Consider the following 23,971-nt stretch of genomic DNA (forward strand, 5'->3'; position numbering starts at 1 on the left):
AACAAAGACAGTAAATGCTGGAAAAAGTCGGTAGGTTTGGCTGCATCTGTGGAGAAAGAAACAGCTTTAACATTTCAAGTTGATGATCTTGCATCAAAAACCTTTCTGAAGAAAGGTCACAGACCCACAATGTCAATTCTGTTTCTCTCTAAATAGAAGCCAGACCTACTGAGTACTTCCAGCATTTTCTGTATTTATTTCAGATTTCCAGCATCCAGTTACTCCTGGCCTCATTGGAATAATTTACAAACAGGTCACCAACAGGAAATTCCCTGATTATCCCAAACAAAAACAGGAGATAAATGATCAAAACAGCCACACGTGAACCTGAATGGATCCGAATTGCCAATTAATTAAAATCTAACTACGTGACACAAGGTAACTTATTCAAACTGAGTCTCACATCTGTAGCTCCTTTTAAAAGCAGTTTTAAAAGTCTTCTACATAGCGGCAACAGGACTGACCACAAACATTGCTCCAGCTCCTCTAATGACAAATTCCCTTTTTACCACCCTTGATACTCCTCCAATCATAGATTCAGTTGCTGGAGGATATCATGAGCTGGAGAGAGAGAACGTGAGATTGGGGGAGCTGGAGCACAGAATATGGAAGAGACAGATTCTGTGATCGGAAGAGCAGTTCCTCCCAGATTCTGTCTCTCCCACATTGGCTACTCATCCAGTCAAAATACACACAGAACCTTTCTTTAGATATTTTGAATTTTCCACCCCCATCTTTGATTTTTCACAGGCTACTTGTAAGACTACAGGTGAATTTGTCAGCTGCCCTGGTTGGCATTCCAGTTGAAGCTAACTAACTACAGAAATCCTAAAGCTTCTAGTTACACTTCATACCAATTTGAAAGGCGGGTCAAGAATCCCTTGAGGGGTTCATTTACTTGTGTTTGGAATGGCATTGTAGATTTGGAACTTTTTGTTAAATAAACTAGTTTGGGCAATATGCTTCACATATGCAATATGGGGCAACACGGTGGCACAGTAGTCAGCACTGCTGCCTCACAGCGCCAGGGACCTGGGTTCGATTCCCGGCTTGGGTCACATCTGTGTGGAGTTTGTACGTTCTGCCTGTGTCTGCATGGGTTTCCTCCGGGTGCTCCGGTTTCCTCCCACAGTCCAAAAGACATGCTGGTTAGGTGCATTGGCCATGCTAAATTCTCCCTCAGTGTACCCAAACAAGCGCCGGAGTGTGGCGACTAGGGGAATTTCACAGTAACTTCACTGCATTCTACATATTCACAGTAACTACTTATGAAAAGCTACGGGGAAAATTAACCCACCCAAAACAGCTGGGTTTAGGTCAGGTTTCAAACAGTCACGTGACACAAGTGCCAGGCAATGATCATCACCAACAAGGGAGAATCTGATCATTACCGCCCCCCCCCCCCCCTTGATATTCAATGGCATTACTACTGCTGAATCTCCCCACTATCAACATCCTAAAAGTTATCACTGACCAGAAACTGAACTGGACCAGCTATATAAATACTGTGGCTACAAGAACAGGTCAGAATTCTGTGAAGTGTAACTCACTTCTTGACTCCCCGAAGTCTGTCCACCATCTACAAAGCAAAATTCAGTAGTGTGAGGAAATACTCTCCACTTTGCCTGGATGAGTGCAGCTCCAGCAGCACTCAAGAAGCTCAACACCATCCAGGACAAAGCAAAGGGCTTCATTGACGCCCCATCCACCACCTCCAACATTCACTCCCTTGATTATCAATGAGCAGTGGTAGCAGTGTGTACCATCTACAAGTGCACTGCAGCAACTCACCAAGGTTCATTAGACAGCACTTTCCAAACCCATGAACTCTATCACCTAGAGAAGGACAAGGGCAGAAAATGCATTGGAACACCACCACCTGCAAGTTCCATTCCAAGCCCGACACTAGGAACTATATTGCCATTCCTTCACTGTCATTGGGTCCTTGAACTCCGTCCTTAACAACATTGTGAGTGTGCCTACACCACATGGACTGCAGCAGTTCAAGGTGGTGTCTCACCACCACTTTCTCAAGGGCAATTATGGATGGACAGCAAATTCCAGCAATGTCCACATCCCATTGAATGTATGAATAAAAAAAGGAACGACATGAAAAATAAAAACAATCTCAAACCCATCCCAAGCATTTCTGGAAAAAAGCAGGATATGAGACTATAAAACCCCACCCCAGTTGGCAGGCCTTGGAACAAGGAGAGTTTAAACTAAAATGACGGGGTGGATGGGAACCTATACAAGGAGTCAGAGGACGGGGAATCAAAGACAAGAACAAACAACAATAAGGGGATAAGAAAAGTGATAGGCAAGAAATCAAGGGCCAGAATCAAGCAACGCCAGTGAAAAATAGTGGGTATGGGACAAGTCATGTTAAAAAGACATAATAAAGTGGATGAATTAATTGCGTAAATTGATGTAAGCAGTCAGGATTACGGAGACATGACTGCAGGATGACCAGGGATGGAAATTCAACATCCAGAGGTATTCGGTATTTAGGAAAGACAAATGAAAAGGAAAAGATAGTAGAGTTGCATTGCTGGTTAGAGAGGAAATTAACACAATAGTCATGGAGGATATTAGCTCTGATGAGGTGGAATCTGAATGGGTAGAGCTGAGAAACAGTAAGGGGAAAAAAACACTGGTGAGGGTTGGATATCGACCCCCAAACTGTTGCGGTGATGTTGGGAATGGCATTAAACAGGAAATTGGAGATGCATGTGATAAAGGAACATCTGTAATTATGGGTGACTTTAATCTGCATGTAGATTGAGCAAATCATATTAGTCACAATACCATAGAGCAGGAATTCCTGGATTGTATATGGGATGGTTTTCTGGACCAATATGTTAAGGAACCAACGAGAGAATAGGCCATCCTCGACTGGGCACTGTGTAATAGAAAGGAATAATTGGCAATCTCATTGTGTGAGACTCCTTGGGGATGAGTGACCATAATATGATCGAATTCTTCATCAAGATGGAGAGGGATGTAGTCGATTCTGAGATGAGGGCCTTGAATCTTAATAAAGGAAACTATGATGGTATGAGGCACAAGTTGGTAATAATAAATTGGGAAATGTTACTTAAAGGGATGATGGAAGACAGGCAATGGCGAACATTTAACGAGCACATGGGTGAATTGCAAAATTGTTTATTCCTGTCTGGCACAAAAGTGAAATAAGAAAGGTGGCTAAACTATGGGTGACAAGGGAAATTAGAGATAACATTAGATCCAAGGGAGAAACATACAAATTGGCCAAGAAAGAACAACAGACCTAAGGATTGGGAGCAGTTTAGAATTCAGCAAAGGAGGGTCAAGCTATTGATTAAGAAGGGGAAAATAAAGTAGGAGAGTAAGTTTGCAGGGAACATAAAAACTGACTGTAAAAGTTTCTATCAGTATGTGAAGAGAAAAAGATTGGTGAAGACAAATATAGGTCCCTTACTGTCAGAAACAGTGGAATTTATAATGGGGAACAAAGAAATGGCTAATCAATTAAATACATGCTTTGGTTCTGTCTTCACAAAGGAGGACAGAAATAAAATACCAGAACTGTTGGGAAACACAGGGTTTACTGACAGGGAGTTTATACTGAAGGAGATTAGTATTAGTAGAGAAATGATGTTAGGGAAATTGATGAGATTGAAGGCCGGTAAATCCCTAGTGCCTGATAATCTACATCCCAGAGTACTGAAGGAAGTGATCCTAGAAATAGTGGATGCATTGGTGGTCATCTTCAGTGGTAACCCCACCGTTCAAAAAAGGAGATAGAGAAAAGAAGGAATTATAGACCAGTCAGCCTGATGTCAATAGTGGGGAAAATTCTAAAGTCAATTATCAAGGATTTCATAGCAGAGCAGTTGGAAAACAGTAGCAGAATCAGACAGAGTCAGCATGGATTTACGAAAGGTAAATCACATTCGATAATCTACTGGAATTCATCAAGAATTTAACTAGTAGAGTTGATGAGGGGGAACCAGTGGATGTGGTTTATGTGGACTTTCTGAAGGCTTTGACAAAGTTCCACATAAGAGATTAGCGTGTAAAATTAAAGCACGTGTGATTGGGGGCAGTGTATTGAGATGGACAGAAAACTGGTTGGCAGACAGCAAACCAAGAGTAGGAATAAACAGGTCTTTTTCCGAATGGCAGGCAGTGACTAGTGGAGTACCGCAAGGGTCAGTGCTGGGACCCCAGCTATTCACATTATATATTAATGATTTAGATGAGGGAACTAAATGTAATACCCCCAAATTTCCAGATGACACAAAGCTGGGTGTATATGGTGTATATGAATTTGGGTGTATATTAGAGGGTGAGCTGAGGAGTATGCAGAGATGCTTCAGTGTGATTTGGAAAAGCTGAGGGAGTTTGCAAATACATAGCAGATGCAGTATAATGTGAATAAATGTGAGGTTATCTACTTTGGTAGCAAAAACAGGAAGGCAGATTATCTGAATGGTTATAGAGAGCGGAATGTGCAATGAGACCTGAGTATCCTTGTGCATCAGTCACTGAAGGTAAGCATGCAGGTGCAGCAAGTGGTAAAGAAGGCAAATGGTATGTTAAGTCTCCATAGCGAGAGGAGGGATGCCTTGCTGCAATTATACAGGAATACTGAGAGAGTTTTGGTCACCTTATCTGAGGAAGGATGTTCTTCCTAAAGAGGGATTGCAGCAAAGGTTTACCAGATGATTCCTGGATGGAGGGACCAATGTAAGAGGAGAGATTGAGTTAAGATTATATTCGCTGGAATTGAGGGGGATGCATAGAAACCTAGAAAGTTCTACCAGGGCGAGACAGGGTTGATGCAGGAAGGGTGTTCCTGATAGTGGGGGTCTACAGAACCAGGGGTCATTGTCGAAGGATACAGTGTAAACCTTTTAGGACTGAGATGAGGAGAAATGTCTTCACCCAGAGAGTGGTGATTCTGTGGATTTCAGTACCACAGAAAGCAATTGAGGCCAAAATAGTGTAGGTTTTCAAGAAAGTTAGTTACAGCTCTTGGGGTGAAGGGAATCAAAGGATATGGGGGAAGGCAGGATTAGGCTATTGAGTTTGATAGAACATAGAACATTACAGCGCAGTACAGGCCCTTCGGCCCTCGATGTTGCGCTGACCAGTGAAACCAATCTAAAGCCCATCTACCTACACTATTCTAATATCATCCATATGTTTATCCAATAACCATTTGAATGCTCTTAATGTTGACGAGTCCACTACTGCTACAGGCAGGGCATTCCACGCCCTTACTACTCTCTGAGTAAAGAACCTACCTCTAACATCTGTCCTATATCTATCACCCCTCAATTTAAAGCTATGTCCCCGAGTGTTAGCCATCACCATCCGAGGAAAAAGGCTCTCACTATCCACCCTATCTAATCCTCTGATCATCTTGTATGTCTCTATTAAGTCACCTCTTAACCTTCTTCTCTCTAACGAAAACAACCTCAAGTCCCTCAGCCTTTCCTCATACGATTTTCCCACCATACCAGGCAACATCCTGGTAAATCTCCTCTGCACCCTTTCCAACACTTCCACATCCTTCCTATAATGCGGGACCAGAACTGTACGCAATACTCCAAGTGCGGCCGCACCAGAGTTTTGTACAGTTGCAACGTGACCTCCTGGCTCCGAAACTCAATCCCTCTACCAATAAAAGCTAACACACCGTACACCTTCTTAACAACCCTATCAACCTGGGTGCCAACTTTCAGGGATCTATGCACATGGACACCCAGATCCCTCTGTTCATCCACACTACCAAGTATCTTACCATTAGCCCAGTACTCTGTATTCCTGTTACTCCTTCCAAAGTAAATCACCTCACACTTTTCCACATTAAACTCCATTTGCCACCTCTCAGCCCAGCTCTCCAGCTTATCTATGTCCCTCTGTAACCTGCCACTTCCCTCCGCACTGTCTACAACTCCACCGACTTTAGTGTCATCCGCAAATTTACTAACCCATCCTTCTATGCCCTCATCCAGGTCATTAATAAAAATGACAAACAGCAGTGGCCCTAAAACAGATCCTTGCGGTACACCACTAGTAACTGAACTCTAGGATGAATATTTCCCATCAACCACCACCCTCTGTTTTCTTCCAGCTAGCCAATTCCTGATCCAGACCACTAAATCACCCTCAATCCCATGAGTCCGTATTTTCTGCAAAAGCTTACCATGGGGAACCTTACCAAATGCTTTGCTGAAATCCATATACACCACATCAACCGCTTTACCCTCATCCACCTCTTTGGTCACCTTCTCAAAGAACTCAATAAGGTTTGTGAGGCACGACCTACCCTTCACAAAACCGTGCTGACTATCCCTAATCAAATTATTCCTTTCCAGGTGATTATAAATCCTATCTCTTATAATCCTTTCCAATACTTTGCCCACAACAGAAGTAAGGCTCACTGGTCTATAATTACCAGGGTTGTCCCTACTCCTCTTCTTGAACAAGGGGACAACATTTGCTATCCTCCAGTCTTCTGGCACTGTTCCAGTAGACAATGACGACCCAAAGATCAAAGCCAAAGGCTCTGCAATCTCCTCTCTAGCCTCCCAGAGAATCCTAGGATAAATCCCATCCGGCCCAGGGGACTTATCTATTTTTACCCTTTCCAGAATTGCTAACACCTCCTCCTTATGAACCTCAATCCCATCCAGTCCAACAGCCTGCATCTCAGTACTCCCCTCGACACTGTCCCTCTCCAGTGTGAATACTGACGAAAAATATTCATTTAGTGCCTCTCCTATCTCTTCAGACTCCACGCACAACTTCCCACTCCTGTCCTTGACTGGCCCTAATCTTACCCTGGTCATTCTTTTACTCCTGATATACCTATAGAAAGCTTTAGGGTTTTCCTTGATCCTACCTGCCAAAGACTTCTCATGTCCCCTCCTGGCTCTTCTTAACTCTTTCTTTAGGTCCTTCCTGGCTAACTTGTAACTCTCAAGCTCCCTAACTGAGCCTTCACGTCTCATCTTTACATAAGTTTCCTTCTTCCTCTTCACAAGAGATTCAACCTCCTTAGTAAACCACGGTTCCCTCACACGTCTGCTTCCTCCCTGCCCGACAGGTACATATTTATCAAGGACGCGTAGCAGCTGTTCCTTGAACAAGTTCCATATTTCAATTGTGCCCATCCCCTGCAGTTTCCTTCCCCAACCTATGCCAGCTAAATCTCGCCTAATCGCATCATAACTTCCTTTCCCCCAGCTATACCTCTTGCCCTTTGGTATATACCTATCCTTTTCCGTAGCTAAGGTAAACGTAATCGAATTGTGGTCACTGTCACCAAAGTGCTCACCTACCTCCAAATCTAACACCTGGCCTGGTTCATTACCCAGTACCATGATGGTCAATCATGATCATATTGAATGGCACAGCAGGCTCGAAGGACCAAGTGGCCTACTCCTGCTCCTATTTTCTATGTTTCTCTCACTTGGGGGTAGTGGAATGTTTACAAATTAGTGGCATTTTCTCTGGTGAGGCAGCTTGCTCTCAGTGAGATTGGAGAATATGAAATTGTAGACTACTTTACATTTGAGCACAGGCCGGTTCTTCATGCAAAATTACTGTCACCTCACATGAAGTATATTTATTTCCTGGGAAATTACTGCATAAATACACATCCGAGCCATACTGCCACCATCCTGGTTGTGGAGTGCAAAATTTCCTTTGCTTCTACCTGGTGGGGAATCAGTTAGCTTTTTGTCAACTTTAGTAGGGACACTTGGCTAGCTCCCAGACTCCACATTCCTCCTTTCATTCACTATGATGTAAATAAATTACACATTTGAGCACAATGCCATCACAATGTTAAGCCAGGCAGCACAGCAATGTGATAAACCGGGCTGTCATTTATAAAGATTCACAGCAAATTCACAATCAAGTGTACTTGTACAAGAAGCTTAATACAGGGACCCATTACCAGGAACAATCTGCAAATTTCACTGTGGAAGAGGTCAGAGTTCTTTAGCATACATTTTAATTAATCATTTTTAAATAATGTTAAATACTTTTAAGAAATAAGTTTAAAATATAAGAATATTACTATACCTGTTTAATTAGCATGTAGGTCTCCGACATGATTTTTTCAATCTTTCCAAGATCAACAGTCATAACCTTTTGACCTTGCTGCCAGACCCTGTATGCATCCAACAGCAGTGTTTTCCCAGATTCTGTGTCATCTATCAGTTTTCTCTTCCTGCCTGTTTTTCTGACCACTTGACTGGCCACGACATGTGACGTGCCTGTTGATCCTTGCTGCTTTGAACTAATGCTCAACTCTTCCAAAGACAGTTCGGCAGGTTTGCATTCAGGACTCTTCCCCTCAATGGCACCAAGAGTTTTGTTGTGCTCTGTATCCAAACCACTGGGAGGTTTGAATGAAAAATCCAATTTTCCCTGTTCAACAGAGCCATCAAGTTCCATTGGTTCCTCTATACCAATGCATGCTTTGCTAATGTCACCCAATACTGCATCATTTTTGTCCCCTTGCTCCATGTTCATAGCCTGTGGGGGTTGGCCTCTTGGAATATCTTTCACCCCATTCTCTGTATTTCTTGAAGGCCCATCAGAGTTGGTGATCTTCTTGGCTACAACACCCTTGTGATCCTCAGCAGTGGGTTTGTTTGAAACATCTGTTGTCATCTCCCCCATTGGAGAACCTGAAGATTTTGGAATCGGGTCTTCAGTAATCTAAGCAGTAAGACAGAACAATGGAGGGAAACATTTGTTATATAAATCACAAAATCACATAATCTTATAGTGCAGGAGGCCATTTGGCCCATCAAGTCTGCAGTGGGTCGCTGAAAGAGCATTCCAACCAGTCCCACTCTCCTGCCTTATCCTTGTAACCTTGCACATTACATTTCTTTTCAGGTAGTAATCCAATTCCCTTTGAATACTTCAATCAAACTTGTCTCCACCACCCTCTCAGGAAGTTCATTCCAGACTCCAACTACCCTCTGTGTGGGTCCAGTTCACCACCAAACGCTTTGACTTGATGCCTTTCCCTTTCCCCTCCATCCACCATTTTTTAAAAATTGCAGACATTTATAATCTCAAGTCTGCATGGGCTAGGAAAAGGCTCTCTTTACTTTCTTTCTAGGTACTGTGTTGAATTATTTGCTCTTAAATCACCTTAAATCCTATACCAGGAACAATTGCCTTCTAATTGAAGACTGACTTGTGACTGCACGGGATTTCAACCAGTTGTTAAAAGAGAATTCACTCCACCCATCAGAACCACATCAATTTGAATAGGTCACAGAATTGCTTTCAGAAGCTTAAAAACACCATAAATAAAAACCCAACTTAAGAAAACAAAAAGAAACAATCAAATGTTAGCACCCTGATAGCACAGCTTTGATGTTTATACCAAGTTCCCAACCAATCTTTCTGGAGGTATTACTTCTACCTGACGGAGAGAGAGAGGAAACAAACTAGGATGGGGAGTGGGACTGGCCAGCCTTACATATCATCTACTGGGGAAAGGTCCATCAAAATACCCCTGACAATTAACAATGTAATAATAGGCACAATTACCCCAGATAATTCCTTCAAGTTGTCCTCAAGCACTTTTACTGTGAAAATTAACGCTCGCTTGGCAAGCACTTGACGATCCACATCACGCAAATACTTCCTGTGAGAAAAAAAGAGAGAAACACTATGACAACAGAATGCAATGCATCCAGTTAATGGAACCACAGCAAATGAACTTCAATATGAACCACTTCCTCTATAACTGAAGTCAATCAATTCTACAAAAGAAAAAAAAATCACGTCTCTCATCTGAATGCCTGCAAATATTCCACATTTTGTTTATGTATTAGTGTGTACACTCGAGTTTAAATGGAATGCTGGATTTCAAAGTCAGTAAAACCAGCTGGACATTAACCAAAGTGGTTCAAAGGCCATGTCTTCAATTGATTGTAATATCTTATTCAAGATTTTGGGATTGGATATATTAAGTTTCAACATAGTTTTGATCATTTGGATTTGAGCCTCAAACCAGTGATGGGTGGAAGTCTCTTTTCTCTGAAAGTCCTGTTCACCCATCACCCTTGTGCTCATTGACCTCTATAGGTGCTCAGTTCACTATCAGAATATTGAAATGCTTTTTCTCTTATTCAAATCCGTCCATGGCTTTGCCCTTTCCCATCTCCTTAATCTTCAACTTTCTGAGAACACCACTGGTCTCTTGTGTATTTAAGTTAAGTTTTTAAGTTAAGTTTATTTATTAGTGTCATAAGTAGGCTTACACTAACACTGCAGCGTAGTTACAGTGAAAATCCCCGAGTCACCACACTCCGGCACCTGTTCGGGTACACGGAGGGAGAATTTAGCATGTGCAATGAAGCAAAAGTGCAGGGCCTTTTATACTTATATCCTTAAGCCAAGCCAATGTCTACTTTAATGGAGAAGGGAAACTATCCTCCTAGTTAAGGTAGACATGGAGGTGAGGGGCAATGGCAAACTGTGCACCAACAAAGTCACATTTATCAGAACTGCTCAGAGATGAAGAATCCGCTTGGATAACCAGGAATCATGAAAATGAGTAGAAGGGTGCAAAACTCTCATCCAAAGTCTGTCAATTTGGGAAGTCTGAGCTTCACCGCATTTGTTGAACATTTCAGAAATTTTAGCCAATTATATGTACACCACCATCAGCCACCACAAACTACTGGAAGTACCCAGGAATTGTGAACTTTTTTTTCTTTTTTTCCTCTTTTGTGTTATCACTGGCAGTCATGCTTTCATCTATCCAGGCGCTAAGCCCTGGAATTCCCCACCTAAACTTTTCCACCTTTCTCTCCTCCTTTAGAGCCTTTGACCAAGCCTTTAGTCACCTGTCTTAATATCTCCTCCTTTAGCTTACTGTTAAATTAGGTCTAATTATGTTCCCATGAAGCACCTTAGGACATTGTTAAATGCTTTATATAGACTCAAGCTATTGTTGCTAAATGGGCAGCTCACCACCACCTTCTCAAGGGCAATTAGGGATAGGCAATAAATGCTGGCCAGCCAGCGACACCCATTTCCCACGAATGAATAAAAAAATATATAAACGCATCACCTTAAAATCATTAGGGCAGTCTCAATCCTGCTTCCTTTTGATGTGAGCAAACTACATAAAGCAAGGTTAATTCAACACAAATTCAAGTTTCAAAGACATTGTCAACACAATATGGAAGGAATGAACTCTTCTTTGCTATATCGCAACTGAAATATGGCACACTCCAGATTACAATACATGGAAAAACCTTCCTGTACCCAGCACCAAGATTTTTTAACACTACGTTATGCAGAGATTCTGATTTTTAAATTAAATACTTCTGAACAACTCACTTCCATGGTGGTCAATGAGTAAATCCATCAAATGTTTGGGTCATGAACCATAACAGACCAGGAAAGCTGTTCTTAATTAACTTGTGTCGACAAAAGACTAAAAACCGCAATATCCTTGGATTATGGAAAGAAGTCTAACGTTTGATTTCAGGCTTGAAATGGATATAAAATGTGGATATTGAGTGGAAACAGCAGCAAAATTAGTTTTCACTGCACTCACCCTGAATTGGTATCCCATGTAAAAATACATTTGACAGGATGGTGTTCAGACAAATGGTCACATGGACCATTGGAACTATAACGCAGCATGAATGGCTACCTTTAGATGAGGAAATCAAGAGGCAAAATTGAAAAAGAGATAAAATATCTGACTGATTGGTAAACAATTTCATTCGTTTAACAACAGAATGAGGCAACACAATAACAGGTAGCCAGATGACTTTTTACTTGAATAGTTACCCAAAAGTTACATAGGAATATAGCAGCAGGAGTAGGTCATTTAGTCCCTCGAGCCTGCTCCGCCATTCACCCAGATCATGGCTTATCATCTACCTCAATGCCATTTTTCAGCACTATTCCCATTTCCCTTGAGATCATTAATATCCAGAAATCTATCGTTCTCTGCATTAAACATACTCAATGACTACTCGAGTAGAGAATTCCAATGGTTCACCACCCTCTGAGTGAAGAAATTCCCCCTAATCTCAGTTCTATATGACATGCTCCTTATTCTGAGATTATGTCCCCTGGTTCCAGAACTCCCAGCTAGGGGAAACAATCTTTTGCATCTATTCTGTGGAGTGTAATAATTTTGTAAATTTCAATGAGATCACTTTGCCTACTTCATAACTCTAGAGAATACAGGCCCAGTCTCCTCGATCTCTCCTCATAGGACAATCCCAGGAATATTCCTGTGGGCTGCCACTTCCTTTCCTCTCTGTCAAGTATTTCTTTCCTTAGCTAAGAGCATTAAAAATGTATATCATATTCCAGGTGCAGTCTAACCAATGCTCCATACAAATGAAGCTGTACTCAAATCCTCTTGTGATACCACTTGTCTTCTTATTTGCATGTTGCACATGCATGTTAACTTTTTGTGATTTATGAACAAGCACACCCAAGTCCCTTTGGTCATCGATATTTTCCAGGTTCTCACCATTTAAGAAATACTCTGCATCTCCATGTTTTCAACTAAAGTGGATAACTTCACACTTATTCACACCATATTCCATCTGCCCTGTTGCCTGTCCAGTTCCCCTTGAAGCATCTTAGCACCATCCCCACAACATGCACAGTCATCTAGTTTTGTGTCATCAACAAACCTGGAAATATTACATTTAGACCCCACAACCAAATCATTGATATAGATTGTGGACAGCTGGGGCCCAAGTACTGAACCTCACGGTTCCCAATAGTCACAGCCTGTCAACCCGAGATTTACCCTTTTAATTCCTACTCTCTTTTCTGTCTGTTAAGCAATACTTAATCCATGCCAGAACATTACTCCTACGCCATGTGCTCTAATTTTGTTCATTAACCTCCTGTGTATGATCTTATCAAAAGCCTTCTGAAAATCCAAAATACATCACACATCCACTGGTTCCCCTCGCTAAGCTGATAGTAACATTCTCAAAAAACCCCAACAGGAGTGTCAAACGGGATTTCCCTTTCATAAATCCATGTTGATGCTGCCTCCTCAGATGATTATTTTCTAAATGTCTAATTATCATATCCTTTATAATAGATTCTAATATTTCCCCACTGCTGATGTCAGGCTCACAGCTCTGTAGTTCCCCACTTTTTTCATTTCCCCCTTTTTAAGCTGTGAGGTTACATTTGCTACCCTCCAATCTGCAGGAAACATTCTAGGAGCTATACAATTTTGTAAGATAATTACTCTGGGATGTAGATCATCTGGTTCCAGAGATTTATCAATTTTCAGCTGCATTAATTTCCCCAATACTATTTTTTTAACCAATATTAATTCCTTTCAACTCCTCATTCTGACTCGTTCCTTTTGCTTTGCTATTATTTCTCGGAAATATTTTGTGCATTCTCCTTCAAGACAGACACAAAACTCTATTATAAATTTTCCTGTCGTTGTCTTGCGTTTGTCCTTGCTAATCTTTTCCTTTTTACATACCTCACAAAGTTTTAACAGAACATTTACAGGGCCACTCCTTCACCTGGTTGGGAGGGACTACTTCAGCCTACTGATTACACCTCTAATCCCGGTGTCATCTTGAGATTGATCAACAGTTGGCATGATTGCAGAGCTAACCAAACTGCTTGAAGCCAACAGAACAGGGTTGACCAAACCATTCAGAATATGCGTTCTACCTTCTGAAGGAGGCAATCATTATTTCCCGAAGATAGGGAAAGGAACATGTGTTTTTTTGCAGCACTATATGTGATTTGGCACCTGAAACAACACAAGTTGTCAATGGCCAAGGTTACACCAGTAAATGCAAAACAATTACCCAGATGTTGTTTGGGGACTGGGTGTGTACAGCATTCAGTTTACATCAAAGTCAACCACCGGCAGCCCCACCTACTGAAACAAGCTTTGGCCAGTTTCTGACTGATGCTAGAGGAGGTGATACAGAGTTCATTCTAAGCATTGTAGAAAGTGTGCTACTTTTACCAAATCCACGTGAGTTTTTTTGGGTAATTTTCTGCCATTTCCACCAACTCCAGCACGATGCCACCACAAAACACATCTCCCCCTTGCACTGCGCCCACCCCGCCCGCCTGTCAGAATTCTGCAGGGACTGCGCCCTCCACAACACACTGTCCACTCCACCACCACCCCAAACTCCTCATTCCCTCCCCATGGCGCTTTCCCTTGTAATCGCAGGTGGTGTGACACCTACTCCTTCACCTCCACGCTCCTCACCATTCAAGGCCCCAAACTTTCCTTTCAAGTGAATTAGAGTACTAGAGCAACTAGAGTAGTGTGCGCAATTTTGGTCCCCTTATTTGCAGAAGGATGTATTGGCCTTGGAGGGAGTACAGAGAAGGTTCACCAGGTTGATACTGGAGATGAGGGGGTTAGCTTATGAGGAGAGATTGAGTAGATTGGGCCTGTACTCGTTGGAGTTTAGAAGGCCGAGGGGAGATCTTATAGAGACATATAAGATAATGAAGGGGCTGGATAGGGTAGAGGCAGAGAGATTCTTTCCACTTAGAAAGGAAACAAGAACTAGAGGACACAGTCTCAAAATAAGGGGGAGTCAGTTTAGGACAGAGTTGAGGAGGAACTTCTTCTCTCAGAGGGTAGTGAATCTCTGGAATTCTCTGCCCATTGAAGCAGTGGAGGCTACCTCGTTAAATACGTTTAAGTCACAGGTAGATAGATTTCTGATCAATAAGGGAATTAAGGGTTATGGTGAGCGGGCGGGTAAGTGGAACTAAACCACTATCAGATCAGCCATGATCTTATTGAATGGCGGGGCAGGCTCGTGGGGCTAGATGGCCTACTCCTGCTCCTATTTCTTATGTTCTTATGTTCTTAAGTGAAGCAGTGTTTCACTTGGACCTCCTTCAATTTGGTCCACTGCATTAGCTGTTCCCAATGCTGTCTCTTCTACACTGGGGAGACTAAATGCAGATTTTGTGGCCACTTTGCGGAACACCTTCACTCAGTCTGTAACCTTCTTGTTGCTTGCCATTTTAACTCAGCTTCTTGCTCTCATGCCCATGTGTCCATCCTTGGCCTGCTGCAATACCGATAGTAGTCATGATGTGGAGATGCTGGCGTTGGACTGGGGTAAACACAGTAAGAGTTTTAACAACACCAGGTTAAAGTCCAACAGGTTTATTTGGTAGCAAATGCCATTAGCTTTCGGAGCGCTGCTCCTTCGTCAGATGGAGTGGAAATCTGCTCTCAAATAAGGCACACAGAGACACAAAATCAAGTTACAGAATACTGATTAGAATGCGAATCTTTACAGCTAATCAAGTCACGAGCATTCGGCCTCTGATATTCGGGTAAGCGTTCTCCAAGGCGGCCTTCACGACACACGACGGCGCAGAGTCGCTGAGCAGAAACTGATAGCCAAGTTCCGCACACATGAGGACGGCCTAAACCGGGATCTTGGGTTCATGTCACACTATCGGTAACCCCCACAGCTTGTCTGGACTTGCAGAATCTCACTGGCTGTCTTGTCTGGAGACAATACACATCTCTTTAACCTGTGCCTAATGCTCTCTCCACTCACATTGTCTGTATCTTTAAGACTTGATCAGCTGTAAAGATTTGCATTCTAATCCGTATTCTGTAACTTGAGTTTGTGTCTCTGTGTGCCATATTTGTGAGCAGATTTCCACTCCATCTGACGAAGGGGCAGCGCTCCGAAAGCTAATGGCATTTGCTACCAAATAAACCTGTTGGACTTTAACCTGGTGTTGTTAAAACTCTCACTGCTGCAATACTCCAGCTTTCTCATCTTCTGATTAGGCACATTACAGTGCTCAGTTTAACAACTTCAGACTGGGATCTTTCTCCTCCATCTTGATTCTTTTTAAAAAAAATCCAAAACATTTTTCGTCCCAATGCCAAACTCCCTCCTCCACTGGCTGTCACTTCATCTTAAGTTTTGCTTTCACTGAGCACTGACCCTTATTCTCCCATTAATACATTCTGACATTTTATATTTATGCAACCGCTAGCACCTTCTCCTGACATTAACACTTCCTCTGTCTTGTGACTTACAAATCTTTGTTGCAATTGCTCCTAGCTCCCACCTATCACTAATGGTCTACTCTCCATCCCCTCTTATATTGTATTTAATCCAGCACTTTCCTCCCTCTTTAACTCTGAAGAGTCATACTGACTCAAAATGTTTACTCTATTTTCTCTCTCCATAGGTGCTGACAGATATGCTCTGTTTTTCCAGCATTTTCTGTTTGCGTTTCAGATTCCAGCAACCACAATATTTTACTTGTATTTGAGCACTCTGTACTTGTATTTGTCCATCTTGACCCAAGGTTTGAATATGAGTGTACTGGTGATATTCAGTAATAATGATAGATAGAGCAATTAGCAATTTCTTATTTTCTCATATTTGAATTATGCACCTATGTCTAAGGTACATCTTGGGGGAGACGGTGATGTAGTGGCAATATCACTAGATTAGTAATCCAGAAACCTAGGACATTGGTACAATTCCCACCACGACAATTGGTGGAATTTGAATTCAATTACTAAAATCTGGAATTGAAAGCTAGTCTCTGTAATGGTGACCATGAAACCATCATCCATTGTCCTAAAAACATATCTGGTTCATTAATGTCCCTAAGGGAAGGAAATCAGCCACTTTGGTCTGATCTACATGTGACTCCAGATCCACAGCAACAAGATTGACTCTTAACATCCCTCTGAGATGGCGCAGTTGGTTCAAGGGCAATTAGGGATGGGCAACTAATGCTGGCCTTGCCAACAGCACCTACAGGCAATAAATTGGCAGTGATACTCATGAAATATAAAAAATACATACTTCATCTCCTGAGAGGTAATAGTTACCTAGACAAAGGTTTCCTTGGATCAGCACTTTAAGTAACTTGACTTTGGAATCATTCTACTTGGACAGATTTTCGAATATCTTTTGGCAAAGTTGTAACAATATTCCTTTCCTTCAATATGTGTAAGAAATTTCACATGCAGAATACAATAATGGAAGGTGATAAAGAAAGTGTGTTGTTTACAGGAAAGACTCATGCTGTTTGGCATTAATTCTAAAGCCTGCCAATGCAAGTGGCATGCTGCTACAAAGCTTGAAACGACCAGCACCAGATTGAAAAGGATAACAAGGCTGCCATCCAAAGCGTGGTCAAATGGCTGCAATTTGTTTTCTGACATTTGCTAAAAGTAATAATGCGAAAGACATGGTTAATCTTTCAAAAAAAGACATTATCACTACACCATAAGTGAGTAACTTAAAAAACTGAAACTCTTGAAAACTGTTTCCCTTACATATGTCTTTTGCCTATATTAAAAGAGAGCTTGGAAGGCCTGTTTCAAACGTAGTTTACAATACAGGAGAAAGAGTACCTCCACTCAACAGCTTTTTAAAAAATGGGGCAAGTGTTTCAGATTACTTCCCGACTTGAAACAAGCCAATTCCAAGCAAATGTAGGTTGAACAAATAAGGAAGCAGCAGGAGTTATTTTAGCATTGAAAGCGGATTTTTCTGATGCTCAAATAAATCATTGCTGGTTCCTTTGTGCCTCAGCCACATAGCCCATTAACTATTAGAAAAGCCAAATAATTGTCAAAGCATTGATATTTCATCAGTAGTACCCTGTAAATTGCCAGAAAACATGGGATCACCAGCAAAACAAAATAAATTAAAGTTAACATTTATCAGAGATGATCAATTTAGGCTAATATGCTCAGTATGTTAATAAATCAACACATTCAGCTGTCCTTTCGTACTGGCTGTTTAATATCCAAATCCCAATCTGCAGTTTCACCTAATTCCAATACAAAACATGAGAAAGGATAACAGGACATTTGTAGTTTATACCTCGAGTACTCTGACTTTCCCAATATAGCACCCAGTAGCATCCTAAACATACTAATGGATCTGCCTGAAATTATTCTAAACTCCTCCTCGTGTAAGTTTTAAATTAATTCTTTACTCATTTAAACTTAAAATCCTTTAATCCTACTTTCCTGGTAATTTTGACACTATAGTCAGGGTTTAGGCTCTCTAGTTCCATTAAAAATTTATGTCCCGCATGAAGTTCCATCTTAACTTCTTTCTTTCCTGGATATGGAGCTTAAGCATCTTTCATGTTATCTCCTGCATAGTCGGGACTGGCCTTTTGCATTTTCTCTGCATCCTTGGGTTCTTTGGTTGTGAGTGTCACAGTCAAAGTGATGAAGCTACATTCAGTGTAGCAGTTTCATACAACTGATTGGTTTGCTAGTCCAGGAGGGCAACTTATATTCAGATTTCACACAACAGAGGTCACCAGACTGGGCAAGGACAGGAAGTTTTCTTGCCTAAAGGACATCAATGAACCAGTGGGTTTTAATGATAATCCAACAGCTTCATGGTCATTTTTACCAGTACCAACTGTTTACTTTCAGAACTAAAAAGAAACTGAATTTAACTTCTCAAACTACTATAGTGGAAAAGGAATCAGTGTCTCTGGATTATTAGTTCACGAACATAAGCACTACATTATGATACCATTGACAGCCATTTTTCTGAGGCATGATAACTGTGTTAATAGAATGCGCTGCAAAGCAGTAGTTTGGAAATTAGCTCCTTACTATTGATACAGATTCAATCCAAGGGAAAAGTTTCTATCTGCAGAGCAATATCATTCTTGCACTGTCTTTTCACATAGCGATATTAACGCAATGTCATCAGAAATTTGGTGCATCATCCAGATTACATGTCAGGAGTCAACAAGGTACAATATAGTTAGTTTCTGGTACAAGATTACAGTCTAATAAATGGTGGTGCTCCATGATTTGAACGTAAAGTGAGACATTCCATTGTATATTTATATATAAAATGAGTGTTCAGGGAAACTAGCTGCTCAACCAGCCAAGCATCAATTATAAAGGATGTGATAAGGAGAAACTTGTAAAGTATGATTGGGTAGAGTCAACGTGGATTTATGAAAAGAAAATAATATTCGACAAACCTGTTGGGAGTTTTTTTTAAGGATATTACTGCATAGAATGGATGTTGTGTATTTGGATGTTCAGAAGGCTTTTGGTAAGGTACCAGAGAGGTGGTTAGTAAACAAGATTAGAGATTGGGGGTATTATATTGGCATGGATTGGGAATTGGCCATCAGACAGAAAACAGAGAGGAGGAATGAATAAGCCTTCCTTGGGATGGTAGGCTATTACTAGTGGGGTATCACAAAAATCTGTGCATGGACCACAGCTGCCCTCAATCTCTATCAATGATTTGCATGTGCGGCTAAATGTAACATTGTTAAATTTGCTGCTGTCATGAAAACAGAATGGGAATGTAAATTGCGAGGAGGGTGCAAGGAGATTTGCAATGGGACTTGAACAGGTTAAGTGAATTGGCAAGAACATGATGGACAGAATACCACACGGATAAATGTTATGTAATCCACTAAGGGGGAGAAAACAGAAAAGTGCAATATTTCATGAATGGGGAGAGATTGGGAACTATTGACGTGTTCGTGTTCATGAGTTACAAAAAGCTAACATTCAGATGAAATGAGCAACAAAGTAATTAGGAAGGTAAATGGTCTGCTGGCGTTCATCGCAAGGGAATTTGAATACAGGAGTTACGATGTATTGCTTCAATTGTACAGAGCTTTGGTGAGACTGCACCTGCTGTATTATGTACAGTGTTAGTCACTTTATCTTAAGGAAGGCCACACTTGCCACAGAGGGAGTACAATAGAGGTTACCTGACTAATCCCTGCGCTGGTAGAATTACCTTAGGAGACTTGAGGAAACTGGGCCTGAGTTTCAAAGAATGAGGTGATCTCATTGAAACTTACAAAATGATTACTGGGTGTGACAGGGTAGATGTAGATAGGATGTTTCCCCTGGCTGGTGAATCTAGAATCAGGGGGCGCAGTCTCTGAATAAAAAAGGCGGGTCATCTAAGACTGAGATGAGGGAGAATTTCTTCACTCAGAGGATGAAGAATCTTTGCATTTTCTCTATCTACCCAAGGGGGCAATGGAAACTCAATCTCTGAGCATGTCTAAGACAGAGGTCGCTAGATTTCTGGATACTTAAACATCAATGGATATGAGGATAGTGCAGGAAAGTGGTTTTGAGTTGGATGATCAACCATGCTCGAATTGAATGGCGGAGCAGGCTCGATCAGCTGAATGGCCTACTCCTACTGCTATGTTCCTAAGTAGGAGCCAAAGGTATACTGTTCACAAGAAACTTCACCTACCTACGTTGCTCTAGTATCTTGGAAACAACAGTTGTTTAATGCTGCTCTTTTTTCTCTTCGGCCAGAGATTTGAAACTGGCACACAATCTATTTCATGCTAAAGTTGGCAATTTTCTATAATCTTTATGAATCATAGGAAGTATAACAGAACGATAAAGAGACCTGAAGCAGTGTACAAAGAATTAATGGCCACTATATGGAGGAACTAGTGCTAGGCGACCTGATAAACACAACAGTGATATCTATATGGAATCGATGTCTGCACAAGTGCCCAAAAAGTTAACTGGAATCATATCACTCCTCACAGAAATGGTTTGAGGCTAGTATATGTTAAAGCAAAAGTCCCAAGAACAATATCGGCCTGTTGCAATTGCATATTTCACAGTGCTGCAATATTTTAAAAATTGAATTCTTGGCCTGTGGGGACTCGCATTCCAACCATTGTCTTGTGGTTTGAGTTTGTGTCTGTGTGTGCCCTGTTTGCGGGCACAGCTCCCACTCACCTGAGGGGGCGGTGCTCTGAGGGCTTGTGGCTTGTGCTGCCAGATGGACCTGTTGGACTTTAACCTGGTGTTGTGAGACATCTTACTGCACCATCTAAAAGTCACAGGTCAGGAGTGCGACGGAGTACTCCCCACCTGTCTGAATGAGTGCAGTTCCCGCAACACTCGAGAGGCTTGACACCATCTAGGACAAATCAGCCTGTTTAATCAGCAACTTGCCAAGGCCCACTGGGCCAATGGGCTGACGAATGGCAGATGGAGTTTAATTAAGACAAATGCGAGGTGGTGCATTTTGGTAGATTGAACCAGGGCAGGACTTACTCAGTTAATGATAGGGCGTTGGGGAGAGTTACAGAACAAAGAGATTTAGGGGTACATGTTCATAGCTCCTTGAAACTAGAGTCACAGGTGGACAGAGTGGTGAAGAAGGCATTCGGCATGCTTGGTTTCATCGGTCAGAACATTGAATGCAGGAATTGGAATGTCTTGTTGAAGTTGTACAAGACATTGGTAAGGCCACACTTGGAATACTGTGTGCAATTCTGGTCACCCTATTATAGAAAGGATATTATTGAACTAGAAAAAGTGCAGAAAAGATTTACTAGGATACTATGGGGACTTGTTGGATTGAATTATAAGGAGAGGCTGGATAGACTGGGACTCTTTTCCCTGGAGCGTAGGAGGCTGAGGGGTGATCTTATACTGGTCTATAAAATAATGAGGGGCACAAATCAGCGAGATAGTCAATATGTTTTCCCAAAGATAGGGGAGTCTAAAACTAGAGGGCATAGGCTTAAGGTGAGAGGGGAGAGATACAAAAGTGTCCAGAGGGACAATGTTTTCACAGAGGGTGGTGAGTGTCTGAAACAAGCTGCCAGAGATAGTAGTAGAGGCGGGTACAATTTTGTCTTTTAAAAAGCATTTAGATAGCTACATGGGTATGATGGGTATAGAGGGATATGGGCCAAATGCGGGCAATTAGGATTAGCTTAGAACATAGAACAGTACAGCACAGAACAGGCCCTTCGGCCCACGATGTTGTGCCGAGCTTTATCTGAAACCAAGATCAAGCTATCCCATTCCCTATCATCCTGGTGTGCTCCATGTGCCTATCCAATAACCGCTTAAATGTTCCTAAAGTGTCTGACTCCACTATCACTGCAGGCAGTCCATTTCACACCCCAACCACTCTCTGCGTAAAGAACCTACCTCTGATATCCTTCCTATATCTCCCACCACGAACCCTATAGTTATGCCCCCTTGTAATAGCTCCATCCTCCCGAGGAAATAGTCTTTGGACGTTCACTCTATCTATCCCCTTCATCATTTTATAAACCTCTATTAAGTCTCCCCTCAGCCTCCTCCGCTCCAGAGAGAACAGCCCTAGCTCCCTCAACCTTTCCTCATAAGACCTACGCTCCAAACCAGGCAGCATCCTGGTAAATCTCCTCTGCACTCTTTCCAGCGCTTCCACATCCTTCTTATAGTGAGGTGACCAGAACTGCACACAATATTCCAAATGTGGTCTCACCAAGGTCCTGTACAGTTGCAGCATAACCCCACGGCTCTTAAACTCCAACCCCCTGTTAATAAAAGCTAACACACTATAGGCCTTCTTCACAGCTCTATCCACTTGAGTGGCAACCTTTAGAGATCTGTGGATATGGACCCCAAGATCTCTCTGTTCCTCCACAGTCTTCAGAACCCTATCTTTGACCCTGTAATCCACATTTAAATTAGTCCTACCAAAATGAATCACCTCACATTTATCAGGGTTAAACTCCATTTGCCATTTTTCAGCCCAGCTTTGCATCCTATCTATGTCTCTTTGCAGCCTACAACAGCCCTCCACCTCATCCACTACTCCACCAATCTTGGTGTCATCAGCAAATTTACTGATCCACCCTTCAGCCCCCTCCTCTAAGTCATTAATAAAAATCACAAAGAGCAGAGGACCAAGCACTGATCCCTGTGGCACTCCGCTAGCGACCTGCCTCCAATCTGAAAATTTTTCATCCACCACCACCCTCTGTCTTCGATCAGACAGCTAGTTACCTATCCAATTGGCCAACTTTCCCTCTATCCCACACCTCCTCACTTTCATCATAAGCCGACCATGGGGGACCTTATCAAACGCCTTACTAAAATCCATGTATATGACATCAACTGCCCTACCTTCATCAACACACTTAGTTACCTCCTCAAAAAATTCAATCAAATTTGTGAGGCACGACTTGCCCTTCACGAATCCGTGCTGACTATCCCAGATTAATCCACATCTTTCTAAATGGTCGTAAATCCCACCCCTAAGGACCTTTTCCATCAATTTACCAACCACCGAAGTAAGACTAACCGGTCTATAATTACCAGGGTCATTTCTATTCCCTTTCTTAAACAGAGGAACAACATTCGCCATTCTCCAGTCCTCTGGCACCATCCCCGTGGACAGTGAGGACCCAAAGATCAAAGCCAAAGGCTCTGCCATCTCATCCCTTGCCTCCCAAAGAATCCTAGGATATATTTCATCAGGCCCAGGGGACTTATCGACCTTCAGTTTATTCAAAACTGCCAGGACATCCTCCCTCCGAACATCTATTTCCTCCAGCCTATTAGCCTGTAACACCTTCTTCTCCTCAAAAACATGGCCCCTCTCCTTGGTGAACACTGAAGAAAAGTATTCATTCATCACCTCGCCTATCTCTACTGACTCCATACACAAGTTCCCACTACTGTCCTTGACCGGCCCTAACCTCACCCTGGTCATTCTTTTATTCCTCACATAAGAATAAAAAGCCTTGGGGTTTTCCTTGATCCGACCTGCCAAGGACTTCTCATGTCCCCTCCTAGCTCTCCTGAGCCCCTTTTTCAGCTCATTCCTTGCTAACTTGTAACGCTCAATCGAGCCATCTGAACCTTGTTTCCTCATCCCTACATAAGCTTCCCTCTTCCTTTTCACAAGACATTCCACCTCTTTCGTGAACCATGGTTCCCTCACTCGGCCATTTCCTCCCTGCCTGACAGGGACATACCTATCAAGGACACCCAGTATTTGTTCCTTGAAAAAGTTCCACTTTTCATTAGTGCCTTTCCCTGACAGTTTCTGTTCCCATCTTATGCCCCCTAATTCTTGCCTAATCGCATCATAATTACCTCTCCCCCAATTGTAAACCTTGCCCT

The 23,971-nt window shown here is 42.1% G+C and overlaps 1 protein-coding gene across 2 annotated transcripts in view; it reads right to left on the minus strand.

The window, feature by feature from the left end:
• Positions 1–23,971, minus strand: part of cabin1 (calcineurin binding protein 1) — a 524,701-nt gene that overhangs the window by 152,298 nt on the left and 348,432 nt on the right. For both annotated transcript variants that reach the window (XM_078226800.1, XM_078226799.1), the window contains 2 exons: positions 9,574–9,670; positions 8,083–8,724 (listed from right to left, as the gene is read on the minus strand). In XM_078226800.1, the coding sequence (XP_078082926.1) occupies positions 8,083–8,724; positions 9,574–9,670 (739 nt within the window). The remainder of the gene's footprint in view (positions 1–8,082; positions 8,725–9,573; positions 9,671–23,971) is intronic.

The sequence above is a fragment of the Mustelus asterias genome, chromosome 13 (genome assembly GCF_964213995.1).
Source record: "Mustelus asterias chromosome 13, sMusAst1.hap1.1, whole genome shotgun sequence".
NCBI lineage: Eukaryota > Metazoa > Chordata > Chondrichthyes > Carcharhiniformes > Triakidae > Mustelus > Mustelus asterias.